At 43.0% G+C, this 14194-nt stretch overlaps 2 protein-coding genes across 2 annotated transcripts in view; one reads left to right on the forward strand and one right to left on the reverse strand.

The window, feature by feature from the left end:
- Positions 1-14194, reverse strand: part of sertad4 (SERTA domain containing 4) — a 30921-nt gene that overhangs the window by 8835 nt on the left and 7892 nt on the right. The gene's annotated exons all lie outside the window — the stretch shown is intronic.
- On the forward strand, positions 9560-10448 carry LOC147137896 (uncharacterized). The gene is made up of 4 exons (XM_086050048.1): positions 9560-9657; positions 9727-9799; positions 9856-9997; positions 10096-10448. Exons 1-4 carry the CDS (start codon positions 9560-9562, stop codon positions 10446-10448), a joined length of 666 nt encoding a protein of 221 aa, XP_085906174.1.

Genomic DNA, 14194 nt, shown 5'->3' on the forward strand with positions numbered 1-14194 from the left:
GGCAGCAGGCAGGGGACACCCCGAACTGGTTGCCAGCCAATCGCAGGGCACACAGAGACAAACAAACACACACACTCACAATCACACCTAGGGGCAATTTAGAGTTTCCAATCAACTTACCATGCATGTTTTTGCTGTTAGAAAACCCACGCAGGCACGGGGAGAACATGCAAACTTCACACAGGAAGGCCGGAGCCAGGATCGAACCCACGACCATCTCTGGTAACATGTGTGGCACAGGTGAAGATATCACCACACTCACACCACCGATACCAAAGTCATTCATTGGTGGGAGAATTAGCGAAATGCTTGACAGTAATTTGTACAGTGAAAGTGGTCCCATATTTGTAATTATAAAAGGAAAGCTGTGAGAAGCGTGAATAAGACGTGTGATTGAAACACAAAATGGCTGGTTGAAATATTCATATTTTATATATAATATTTGAATATTTGACCTTTTAATACTAGTTAGGTAGGTGGTACTGTAGATCTGTTTTTGAACTTTACAACCGAATCGCATTGTGAGAGGCATGAGCATGACAATGTTTCAAAAAGAGGCACTTGTGTTGATTCCCTTTCGTGTTGGCAACGGGACAACTGAATTGAATGTGAAGTTGGAGACAATATGTTCTTTTGATCACTGTGAATGCCTGTCATTTGATTTACGGATGAGTCCTCCCCTTCATGTACAATGCAAAGCCAGCTGTTCCAAACAGCAGCAGCTGGACTTTCTTGTCACTAGTTTTCCTCGTCAAAGCTGCTTCACTTTGATTCCCTCTCCAGATACTCTCAAGTACAACTCCCCATGACAGACCCAAGATGAGGTGACACCATCCGCACTCCTGCTGGGCTAGCAGATTAAAGTGTCCGCTTCAATAAGCTCCCCACTTGGCATGACTGAACAGCTTTATGTGTGCATATTCCTCACAAGCATTTGTTCCCAAACTCACTAGTGAGCTGGACCGAGAGCCATTGAAGCAGTTCAGTAGACTATTTGGATGACGTTTTCTGTGCTACATTTTATGAGCAAATTGATATATATGTGCATGGTTAATTGAATGTTTCAGATAACTGTTGATTCTGATCGCAAAAACGTGCAGTTGTTTGGTGTGCTTTGAAGCACTGTTGGCATCATGAATTTTACAAGTGTGAATGAAGATTCAATCAACAGTGAAGTGTATCTAAGGCTATGTCCACATGGAAACGAAGCCGGCTTCATTCCTCAAACTAATCCCGTGAACACAGATGCGCTTCAAGAAATGCGTGCATCCACAGGAAGAAGCTGTTAGGCTGTGATATATATGCCAAGTCTGAAGTGGCGCCGTGGCACAGCCACGGGTAGTCAATAAACAGAATCAGTGAAGAAGAGTAATAATGGCCAGTATTTCAACACAATCAGGAAAGAAAAGTTTTTTTTTTGGGGGGGGGGAGTCAACCCAAGCATATTTTTTTCGAGAATATGTTCTATGCAAGCCCTCTAGTTGAAACAAGGCATTCTGATAAATGTTGCGTTTGCTGACCTGTTTTCTCAAGGTGAGCCGTGATTAGTCGTTACCTGAGCCCTGAGCAGTTGTGATGTCATTTTCAGTCGACAGAAGTGACAAAATGGCCGCCCACTGAGATGGCTACAATGGGGTGGATTTTGCTGCTTAACTCATATTCCACAAATGCAATATTAATCACAATGCCGTGTTTCAACTAGTGGGCCTGCATACAACATATTCTTGAGAAAAATATGTTTGGATTGATTTCTACTTTAATTAGTCAGGGCTGCCATCAAAATGGTTTTCTTTCAGAAGTGAAGTAAAAAAAAAAAGGGGCCCACGGACCGGTGGTGGGGACCACTGCCTTACTGACTTGCCAGTCCACATACAGATCAAATTTAACTCCTAGGTCATGTTACTATTGTTATCCCGTTATTTTTTGTTGTTGTTTTTGCTCAGACTCTACTGTTGGATAGAAAAATTATTCCAGTTTAAAGCCACCGCACTGCATGACTAAGCAGCATAACAGGACAGGTGGGAAAAGAAAAGAAAAGATTATCAGTAAAGACAAGGGTAAATTACGGTCCTTTATCATTTATCGCATCACAGAACGAAAATTTCATAACTGTTATTAGTTTCAAACCGTAGACTTCTATTGTAGAAGACGCCCCCCCCACCCACCACCACCACCACCACCAAGGACCTCCCCGAGGGCCAATTATGTCAATGCCATTGAGTGCTGCAGCCATGGTTAATTAGCATCTTTTTCCCTGTGTGTTTCCTTCCAGAGCTGCTTCTTTCCCCGCAGCTATTTTCTTCTCCATCAGCTCCCTTCACTGCTGCTGTTACTACGTTTACTTGGGCACAAAGAAACAAGCATGCCATCACTCCCTCTGCCCTCCGTAGGGACCTCCATCTTGACATCCCCCTCCTTCCTTTACTATCTCTTTCATCCCCCTGGCCTCTCTCTTTCACTCCATCTGTCTTACATCCTTTCAACAGCGGTCACAATTGACAGCTTACCAAACAACGCGGGGGTAAAAACCAAAAACAAAAAAGAGAGAATGCAGCTTCCTTGCGTGTAACTGTACAGCAATATGTGTTATTCAAGGAACATGTGGAGGGTAGAGGCAGACACAGCGTGAACAATTATTTGTGTCTGTGTGCCAGAGAGAGGGGAAAAAAATGGATGGTTGATGAAGAAAATTGCAGAACGAGCAGAGAACTGTCTCAGAGGCCAGTAGCATACCTCTCTGCCTTGCTTTCTATTTGCATCTCATAGGATGTTATACGACTGAGAGTGGAGGCTGGATGTGTGAGCTTGTTTTTCCCCTGTCTGAGGGGAAAAAAGAACTTGTGAGAGTGAAAGCATATGTGATGTGTGAGTGTAAGAGACACTGCTTCACCTATGTTCAGTCAGAGCCCCTCCTGGCTTCGTCCCTCTTATCTGTCTACTCACAGCTCCTCTACATCTGCCAGAGTCTATATTGCATTCTTTCACTACACTTTGATGATGAGAAGTTAATTGCAGTGCCAGGGCACAAGACAAACTGTGAGAGAGTCTGATTTAGAATGATATAGAATGGGGGAGAAACAAAGGGAGGGCTTGGTTGGAGATGGATGGATGGATAGAATGAGTCAGGAAGGGAACGTTAAGTGCTGTAGGGAGCCTCGTCATGAGTGGAGACATGTCACCCGCAGCGATGATTTCTGCTGTTGTGATTGACTTCTTCCCTCGAGCCCTGAGACAGGCAGGACACACTCATGCACGGCTTTAGTGTAGTGGAACATTTTGATGGGGAGTCACCCAAGGTCAACTGAGATGCTCAGTCACACACAAAGTCTCATTCTGGTTTCAAATTATAATATTATTTGAGTGTTCCCAATATGACTCGTATTCCTGTCAGCTGGAGGTAAACACAGAACTGAATTTCAGATATTTTAAATTATATCAGCTCATTTGTGGTTTGGGATGTACATTCAAACCTTGTGGACGTACTGACATTAGCCAATCTAATACTAAAAACACAAACATAATAATCATAATCTACCACCAAGCTGCAACTCGTGCAGAGCTGGGGAACTCCAAAGAGAAGTGGGTTTTCATAAGTGATTTAAAAACTATTACCCATTACTCCCCAAAACAAAAAGCTTAAGTTATTACATTAAGCCTTATGAATATAGATATATAATATAGATGTGTCATAATTCATATCCAATACGGATAGAGGTGTGAATATTATGTGTATTATTACCAGAGAGCTGGGCATTCCGCCTATGACCGACGCCCATTATGTAGGTGATAAACGATAGACCGGAAACGTAAAAAAATAGTCGGACTAAGCATAGACGTAAGACCCTTTTTTCTTGGTAGTTGGTAGTTGGAAACGCTGACAGAAGCCTGTTTAAAATGATAGTCGGACCAGCCGCACATGTTTACTAAAATGCCCAGCTCCGATTAATATCTATCAGAAATTAAAACTGTTCAACAGCAAGTTTTAATCACAGATGGCTTTATGTGTCCTTGAACGTATTTTAAACGCTGATTCAAAAAAAATGTCTTTACTTATTTTCTAGCACATCAGGTTTGACCAAAAAAAGTTATGCAGTACGGTCTTACCATTGTTACCATAGGGATGTAACAATATGTTTTTTCACCCACACAATACGTATCGGTATAAGGCCTAACGATACGGCACAAAGCGATACAATTCGATTAATTGTGCAGCCCTACTTAAAAGACAGACTTTTTGTTTTGAACCCATCCATTTTGTTCTGAATGACTAAACTCAGATTTAGATTTGGGTTTTGCCTGTGCAGATTTCGCCTATGGTTAAAGTTGTACCCAATATGATAAGCAGTGAGCTCTCTGCTGGTAAGAAAACAAGTGACTGTGTGGAGCAGAGGAAAGATTTAAAATCAACCAGAGCCATTAGAAAAACATCTGTAATGTTCTAAAGAACAAATACACCTCTGATTTACTCAATTACAAAGGTAGTACGGCCAGATGTAGATCACGCACTGCAACAGCACTTTACAACAGAAACCTTTTGCGAGCTGTACAAATTGCCAAAACAACAAAGGAATTCATCATTGGCAAGAAGTGACTGGCCAAGCCAATCTCCATATTTAAAATACAAAATATAATATATATTCTACACACTAGTGGCATGGTGGATGACTGGTTAGCACTTCCGCCTCACAGTACAGAAGTCATGCATAGCCATACAGAGAATGAATGGATAGATGGATGGATTCTACCCACACACACCTCAAGAGAAATAAGTGGCTGGGGAGAGGAAAGTCTGAAGTCAAGTCTGCTGCTGCCCCCATGACCCAAGCCCAGATAAGCGGAAGAAAATAGATGAAAAGATTAGGAAGTTTAGATATAACTCAGTAAGTGCCATTTATTGTCAAATTCCAAAAGCTCTATAATTGAACATTTTTTTAAATTTATATAGCCACTGTTACTGAGAACCGCTTTACATCTGCGCTGCATGGAGTCATCAAACTGCCCGCACCTGGTTTGCCAGCCCACGATGTCAGGACTATATTCCTCTGTAGTTTTGGTTTCTGGGTCCCCACAATGGTTCTCTATTGTGGGGATTGCATGGCCCGCTCCATAACTTTAGTCTTGTGTCAAGAACTAAAATGTTGCTCTCTGACTGCTGTTATTGTGGTTGTTGTCCTGCTGAAAGGGCAAGGGCATTTCCTCTTCAGCGTAAGACAACAATGCGGCCAAACTGCTCTTTAATATACGATATTTAAGACGACAATTTAGTGTCTGAGGTCACCCAACAAACTATCTGCAGCCCTTCGACAATCATCTTGTTTTCATCAGTCCACAAAGTGTCACATTATTTCTCTTTAGGGCAGACAGTGTTTTATTTGGCAAATTATAATCACTTCAGGGCATGATGTTTTTCAACAACAAGACTTTCTTGCCAACAGCTTGGCTTCACAGGTACTGGCATAGGCATTTTTACGAGAGGGAGTGGAATTGTGTCCAATCACTCTGGGCTGCAATACCAGTTCACAGGTGCCAAAAGTTGGTCGACTTCATGTAACACAGATGGAAAGCAGTTCTCAGAAACAATGGTCAGAAAGTATATTAGTTCAGTGATACACATTCTTTTTTTTAGTCGGTACAGTAAATGTTTAGGTTTGTATAGAAAAATGCTGACGTACATTTTTTTGCTGTGTTTCCTTTTCTTTCTGTAAAAGACCAAAGACATTTGAAAATGTTGAGGTGCACAAAATAAAAGCATACAACAACAGTGAGCACTGTGACGTTCAAAAAGGAGATGACAGGGGTCTCCATGTTGGAAACCCGAAACGCACACAACACTGACCAATACTTGCTCTCTGACTCAACCCACCCATTGAAAGACAAACTGGGCCTAATTGGAACAGTAAAACGCATGTTCGTAATGTGCCAACCAGCCCACATGCCAAAGAGAAAGAGCATCGGCACGTGAGGGAGGCCCTCAAAACGTATATTACCCCTGCCGGTATCCTACTTTGTGAAAAGCAGATTTATCTCCAGAAGGGACAAAAGCAAGGTGGATGAGAAAAAAAGTGAAAGACGCAACAATCTTGTTATTACATTAGTGTCAGTTCTGTCCGTGAAACTCAGAAGGATTTTCAACTTGTGTTAATTGTATCAGACATTTTTAAATTTAGCCTCAGTTTTAGTCCAGTTTCAATCATGCGTGTTAGTTTTCAGCACATTTAGTCAACTTCATCCTGTTGTTGTTTAGTCAAGTTTTAGTCGACTAAAATTTGAGTACTTGAGTCTTTATTTTAATCAAAGAAAACATAATTGTATATGTCTAGTTTTAGTGAAAATTGTCAACATTTTAGTCTTGTTTTAAGTAAGAACAATCAATTTACCCTTAGGCTATAAATTTTTTTTCAGCAGATATTTAACATTTTCTTATTCATACTTGGGCTGTCAAATGATTAAAGATTTTAATCGAGTTAATCACAGCGTAAAAAATAATTTATCATAATTAATCGCAATTCAAACTATATCCAAAATATGACATATTTTTCTGTAAATTGTAGTTGGAATGGAATGTTGTTATGTGTGCTTTAACTAAACTTGCAATCCAACTGAAACCATAGTTGCCCAAGCAGTATAATGCATCTCAGCACAAATTCAACTTCACTCACAATTATATCAACAAGTGCCTACTATGGCTACATGCTACCAGAGGTGGGCATTCCGTAAGACTGACAGTCCGTCACTTTTTTGGACACTATTTAAAAGATGACAGCTGAAGCACTGAGGGAAGTGGATTTTCGTCCATCAGTGTAATCATCACTAACCACGTCTGTCAATGACGGACCGGTATTGATGAACTTCTGACGGACTAACTGACAAACTGACTCAAGAACTGACAAACTGACGATTACAATTGGGTTCGTCGCGAAAAATAATGGACAGATGCATGCCGGACTGGTACCCGGGCTGCCGACGAATGAAGGACCAGCAAGGTTTTATAAAATGCACACCTCTGCAGTTAGCCAGTATCTGTTTAACGTTATTGTTGGAGTACTATAGCAATTGGTTTAATGTAACGTTAAAAACAACCACCACCAAACTTTCTGTTAACTGACTACAATGTCTTTGTGGTGAACTTTGACATGTTTCTTCAGGTTTGTTGTTTTTTTTTCCCCAGCTACCTTGTACTCACATCCCTTCCCTTCGACTAAAATCAAGCTTAAGGGTTTTTTTTCCTTTCACTTCAATGTAGCGAAAATGGGTCCATATACCATGTTTTCTCTGTCTCCCGGGCCCCGTACAGAGCATGGCCATTAATGCTTCGCTTTTACGCTGTTGTCATCTTGCCCTGACTGGCAACTCGCCACCTACTGACCTAGCATTACATTGTCGTGAATCACGCGAGAACTTGCCACATAGTGTTATTTTGCCGCGAATCACTCGAGGACTTGATTGAGAGCGGTAACCCATGCCAAGAAATCATACATTCATTTTTGTCTCGTCTTTGCTTGTTAACTAAAATGTCCATAGATTTTAGTCCAGTCTTAATTTAATGAACTACATTTTTGTCCAGCCTTCATCAGTCTATGAAAATGCATATTGATTGGGTCCCAGTTGTTGTTTATTAAATGGAGGTTTTAGTCTCGTCTCATCTAGTCTTCGTACAGTGAAAAATTGACGTTGACGAAAATATTTTCGTCTAGTTTTCATAAACAAAATGAAAACTATTCTCAACCATTACAACATTCTGGCACACTTCAAACCTGGTAATACGCTGAGACAAAGGCTGGTACACCACAAAGACCGGACACCCCATACTCAAGCAATCTAGTGGATGTAGTCAAGTGCAGAATGCAGATACATTCTGTATATTGGGGAAACCAAACAACCACTGAGCAGGTGCATGACACAACACAGATGCGCTAATCTCTTCAGGTCAAGACTCACCTGTCTACCTGCACCCCATAGGAAAGCAACACTCTTTTGAGGACAAAAATGTACATGCCCTTGACAGAGAAGACAGATGTTTTGAACGAGGAGAGAGAGAATTAACATACGTGAAGGTGGAAAGACCATCCCTAAACAGATGAGGTGGCTTGCGACACCACCTATCCTCCGTTTTGACTCCATCCAACAAACAACAAAAGTCCCCAGTGACTGTAAAGGCAGCTCCACTACCTTTTTACAACTGAGGGGAATATGAATGAGGGAGTTTTTACCCAACAACTTGTTGACAGACAGAGGCCCCTCTACAAGGTATCTTAGCGACTGTCTTTTTGCATTCCAAAAAACACAGCTGGGCATTGCCTAACCGCCACCGAGTTCCCGTCTGCATATTTAAATGACCTGCGTGGTCCCAGTCCGTCCCTCGTCGGCGACAGTCAATCGGCGTCGAGAACGTAATCTTCACGTCACACGCAGGCGCCGCCAAACAAAGAAAATATAATCAAACAAAAACAACAGACACACAGCGGTGATCGGTGAAATAAAAACAATATGGGGAACATGTTATTGCATCTGGGATCTCCAAGACCCACTTCTCGGAAACAATTACAGAGATTTCTGGGGTTTGTGAACTTTTACAGACGCTTCATACGCAACTATAGACAAAAGGCTGCACCCCTGACACAACTTCCAACAAATCCTCGTTCAAGTGGTCTACTCGAGCCGAGGCGGCTTTTACTGCTTTAAAGATGTTATTTACCAACCCACCCGTGTTGACACACTCTAACCCTTACTTTCCTTTTGTGGTAGAGGTCGACGCTTCAGATTTAGGAGTGGGGGCCGTCTTGTCCCAGCGCTCACCAGTCGACCAGAAGCTCCACTCCTGCGCCTTTCTTTCAAGGAGACTCAGCTCGGCTGAAGCCAACTATGATGTTGGAAACCGTGAACGGTTGGCCATAGTCCTCGCCCTCCAAGAATGGAGACACTGGCTGGAGGGGGCCAAGGAACAATTTACTGTGTACACGGATCATAAGAACTTGGCCTACATTAGTTCAGCCAAAAGGTTGAACTCACGACAAACCCGATGGGCCCTATTGTTTACGCGGTATAATTTTATTCCAACTTATCGCAAGGGGTCCAAGAACCAAAAACCTGATGCCCTCTCGAGACTTCATGATTCCAATGAGGACCCGACACCGCCGGGACCCATCCTCCCAAACCACTGCAACGTGGGCGCTCTACAGTGGGAAATTAAGGAGAAGATTCTTCGGGCCCAGAAAGACATTCCAGTTCGGCAACTTTGTCCCAAGGGGAAACTATTTGTTCCCACTCCTTTTCGTTCAGAAGTGCTACGTTGGGGGCATTCATCGAAGATTGCCTCCCATTAAACGGACTCTGGCCCTGATTGGGCAACAGTTTTGGTGGCCCGAACTTAAGAAGGACATTATTGAATTCATTGGGGCCTGTTCTGCCTGTGCTTGTGGCAAATCCTCCAGCCGGGCTGCTTCGACCGTTACCTGTTCCCTCACGTCACTGGTCGCATATCTCCTTGGACTTTGTGACTGGACTTCCGCTATCCAGGGGAAAGTCTGTCATACTCACCGTGGTTGATCGCTTTTCCAAGATGGCACATTTTGTGGCACTGCCCAAGCTTCCCTCGTCCTTGAAACGGCACAGCTACTGGTCAACCACGTTGGGGGCGACTGCAAGCCTGTCTTCGGGGTACCATCCCCAGACTAATGGCCAATCCGAAAGGAGCTTGAAGCGGCTCTCCGTTGTGTCTCCCTTCAGCATCCGACGTCTTGGTCCGCCCACCTACCTTGGGTGGAATACGCCCACAACACCCTCGTCTTGTCTGCTACAGGTCAGTCGCCCTTCATGTCAGCTTATTGGTATCAGCCACCTCTGTTCCCCTCACAGGAAGGGCAAGTTGACCTGCCGTCGATCCAGCTCCACCTACGACAGGCCCACCGGGTGTGGAAAGAGACCAGGGCAGCGCTCTCTCGCACAGCTGCCCTCAACCGCCGGATCGCTGACCAGCGACGACGTCCGGCGCCTGTCTACTCACCTGGACAGAGGGTCTGGGTGTCTACCCAGGATATGCATCTGGTAGGTACTTCTCGCAAGTTGGGTCGCGAGTCATTGGACCTTTTGAAGTAGATTCGGTGGTGAATCCGGTGACTGTGAGGCTGCGCCTGCCACCTACGCTGAAGATCCATCCTGTCTTCCACGTGTCCCTGATCAAGCCGACTGGTTCCTGTTCTTTGGCACCCCCTCCTGTCCCTCCGCCGCCCCCGCGTCTCGTCGATGGTGGTCCTGTGTACACGGTCAAGGAGATTCTGGACTCTCGGCGCAGGGGTCGGGGTTTCCAGTACCTGGTCGACTGGGAGGGCTATGGGCCTGAGGAGCGCCAGTGGGTCCCCCACTCCTGGATCCTCGACCCGTCGCTCATCCGCGATTTCTATGCCCGTTGGCCTTCGAAGCCAGGTGGTCCGCCTGGGGGCGTCCATTGAGTGGGGGGTACTGTCATGGTTTAGTAGTCCGTCAGCTGATTTGGGGGCGTGTCTTGCAGCGCCGCACCTGTTTCGCATCACTAATCAAAGACTATAAAAAGACAACGGTGCTGCAGACAAATTGTCAGATTATTCGATTATCGCTTGCTCGCTACATTGCTACAAGTATGTTCTTGACTAAGATAAACTTTTTGATTTCTGTTTCGCGTGTTTTTCCAAGTATAGCATTTTGGTTTAGTTGCTTGTACAGCGTGCGTTGTTGTTTCTTTTCAATTGGTGTTTTCCTGATCCCGTGTGGCAGGTAATTTTGCGTTGTTTTCTTCCTTGCCCTGTTTTGCATGCGTTTTGTGTTATTCCATTTTTCCTGGTGTGCTGCCAGCGATTTGTGTTGAACTTTGGACGGTGGTAATATTTTGTAATACATTTTTGTTGGTTAACTTTTCACTGTCTGCATTTGTGGGATCCACCCTTTTCCTGGTTCCAACGGAACCTTAACACATCCAGAGAAAAACTGGTGTATAAGCCAATCACTGGTGAACATTTCATTCGTTCGAAGATTTTAAGGAGTATAAAACATGCCTCTAATAAACGTTGAGATCTGTAAAGTATTTTCCTCTACAACCTCAGAAATGCTAATGGTTTCAGCATGTGTGTGTGTGCGAAGCACCAGCCTGCGTATATGTTCAGTGTTTACTCTCTGTTCTCTTCTTTTTGCTAAGTGTTTCCGAGCCTTAGGGGAACAGATAGCAGTGAAAACAGTTTGTCTGTGGTTTTCACTTCAAAATAGTTCCAAGTCCGCCTAACAGGGTCATAGCACAGAAACACAGGGACGCAAACATGCACGCATGTATGCATGCACTCACACATGGACAATGCAATCAATGTGTCATAACATCAGTTGTCTGCATAAGCGTCTAAGTTGTGAAAAGGTAGAATGCAGAGGACATATGACTCAGAGATTTTTTTTAATGCTATGTGGCATCATTATCAATTGCCAGAGTACACAAGCAGTGAATCAGAAATCACGAACAGATTATCAGAGCTGGGCATTCCGCCTATGTGACGGACCGGTCCATCTATCAGCCTATGATGGGCGCCCATTTTGTAGCCGATACGCAATAGACGAGAACCTAAAAAAAATAAACGGATGACATGTAGTTGGAAGCCCATTTTTTCCACCTATGCAATCATCTATCGTCTATTTTCACGGTGAGGCTTCAAAGGCCACGGCGAGGTTTCTGTTTCCCGAGGCTTTTTGACAACTGGGTCCTAAAGAGACTGAGACTTCCATGTTACAGTGAGTCTTTCGTTTCATATATCGATCAGCGGGGGGTTGGATGCTAGTGAAAGTTGATTTAAGTTGCTAGACGGAACACTAATGGAAGCCCGTTTAAAATGATAGGCAGACCGGCCTATAGGCGATTAGTGTGGTGATTGTGAGGTCCCCTTTAGATGTACCACTTTCGCACAGTGAGTAGTTTCAATCCGGGGCTGTAATATAAAATAAAATAATAAATAAATAAAGTCCCCCATACAATAAGAGAATCACACACATATCATACTTTCAAAACTTATCTGAAAAACCGTCATAAATCCAGTCAATACTGTACTCGTTAGAGTTGCATATGTATATATGTTTGCATGCATTTTATGTGTCTGAATGAATTAGTGAATGATTGTATTTTTTTTAGACATTCCTTTTGTCTTGGTCATCCCCAAGCGGCAGAAGAAGACCAACACATCTGGACTTCATTACCTATACTTCGGCATTTTAGACTGATGATGTATTGTGAAATTGTGAATTATTGAAGGATGTTTTGTTGATATGTCTTGTCTTACATTACCTGCCAAGGGACTATGACTGTAAATTAGCTACTGCTAACTTTGGCACATTTACACAGGTCATGTACCAGTGTACCAGTGTACCAGTGTACCAGTGTCCCTTTCAAATGAACAATAAAAAATGAAAAAACTATTTGGCCCGGCCGTACAAAAAGGCGGATAGACGGATGGCAGAAGGGTACCTCGGCTGCGGCGGGATAAATGGACCGCAAAATTTTAGTAAACTACCCAGCTCTGCAGATTACGATAAAACTGTTGCATATCCATCCACAATCACTTGATGTATATGCGACTATAATTCAAAATATGGATTTAGTTTTCAGTAGACTTTACACCGATCTGATCCAGTGGATTGAAACCTGTCAATATTTTGCTATTTATACAACACTGACCGAGTCTAATGTCATAATTTGCGGGATCATTTAATGACGTAATTGATCGGATCCATGAAAATTGGTGAATAAGGACTCTTTTTAAAAACTAACTGTGTGTGTCATGTGTGTGTCGGGTCGACAGAAATGACCACATCTGGCGAGGACACACTGCGAGTGAGCCAAAGCATTGTTGAAATGGGGCCACAGCAAGAAGGGGGAAAAAATGCATGGTTATAAATGCAAGAAAGTGTTGAAGAACCACTATAGACCCCTCAGCACACGTAAACCAGAAAATGTGTGTGTGTTCCCTCTTGGTCAGTCTGGGCTGATAGTCCACTGTTGGTAAGGAAAGCGTGTATGCGTGTGTGTAAGTGTGTTGGACCAAATCTAAGTGACACATCTCTGCAGTGAGAAAATAAGTGGGCGTAACCTGTAAGAGCTGCCTGCGGTTGTACTGACACGGGCCTGACAGCAAGCATCAGAGCTCTATGATCTCACGGCAGACACTTGAAAATCTCACTGGAGGAGTCTTAGTTTGATGGCATCTACCTCCACTCCCACATAGAATAATAAACACTCAATGTTGGTGTGATATGACACAGTGGCCTGAGAAATAATTGATGCAGATCTAAATGATTCTGAAGGGATTCAAAATAGTTCAAACGTAATTGTGTTAACGATTACGATACGATAATGAATGTAACGCATCTGTAAGGACTTGGACTTTGGAACCGGATGGTCGCACTTAGAGTCCTGCTGCAAACATAAGTAATGGCAACTAATTGTTGGACAAATGCTAGTTTGCCTGCGAGTTCTAACGATTGTAAAGGAGCCTAACCATCCCACTCACGTACAGTAGTTCCAAAGGTGCACTGTTCCGGGGAAAAAGTGTAGTTTGGGTTTGAAATGTATCCTTTGTGACTCCAGTCCTTGAACATCTCATCCATAATATCCCCCACTACTCTTTGTTGTCATTTGGCCATGACATGGCATTCAGCTACATCGGACATTTTCCAGCAACAAAGTCTAGTTTCTCAACTACACTGAGGCACAATCGTATCACAGCCAAAAGATAATCAGAGCTGGGTAACACATACTCAAATATTTGATGAAGTTGTTGACATGGGGCAGCATTTGTGTTTGGTGATATGCCTGCTGCATGCGCCATCTGCACAGATCTAGTACACTAAATGACAAGAGTAATTTGAAAGCTTGATGATGAAATGCTCCATTCACAAGTTGACCTAATTTTGCCGGTCCATCATTTATCATCCGTCAACGGCCTGGGCACCCGTCCATCATCTTCAGTCCATCACATCTTCAGGGCCGAACCAAACTGTTATCGTCAGTTGGTCAATCTGTCATGTTATATATATATATATATATATATATATATATATATATATATATATATATATATACATATATATATGTATATGTATATATATATATATATATATATATATATATATATATATATATATATATATATATATCAGTGTATCTACATAATACGGTGTTTCTGTCCAA

Source organism: Filicampus tigris, chromosome 13, assembly GCF_054856515.1.
Source record: "Filicampus tigris isolate MCC_2025a chromosome 13, RoL_Ftig_1.0, whole genome shotgun sequence".
NCBI classification, from domain to species: domain Eukaryota; kingdom Metazoa; phylum Chordata; class Actinopteri; order Syngnathiformes; family Syngnathidae; genus Filicampus; species Filicampus tigris.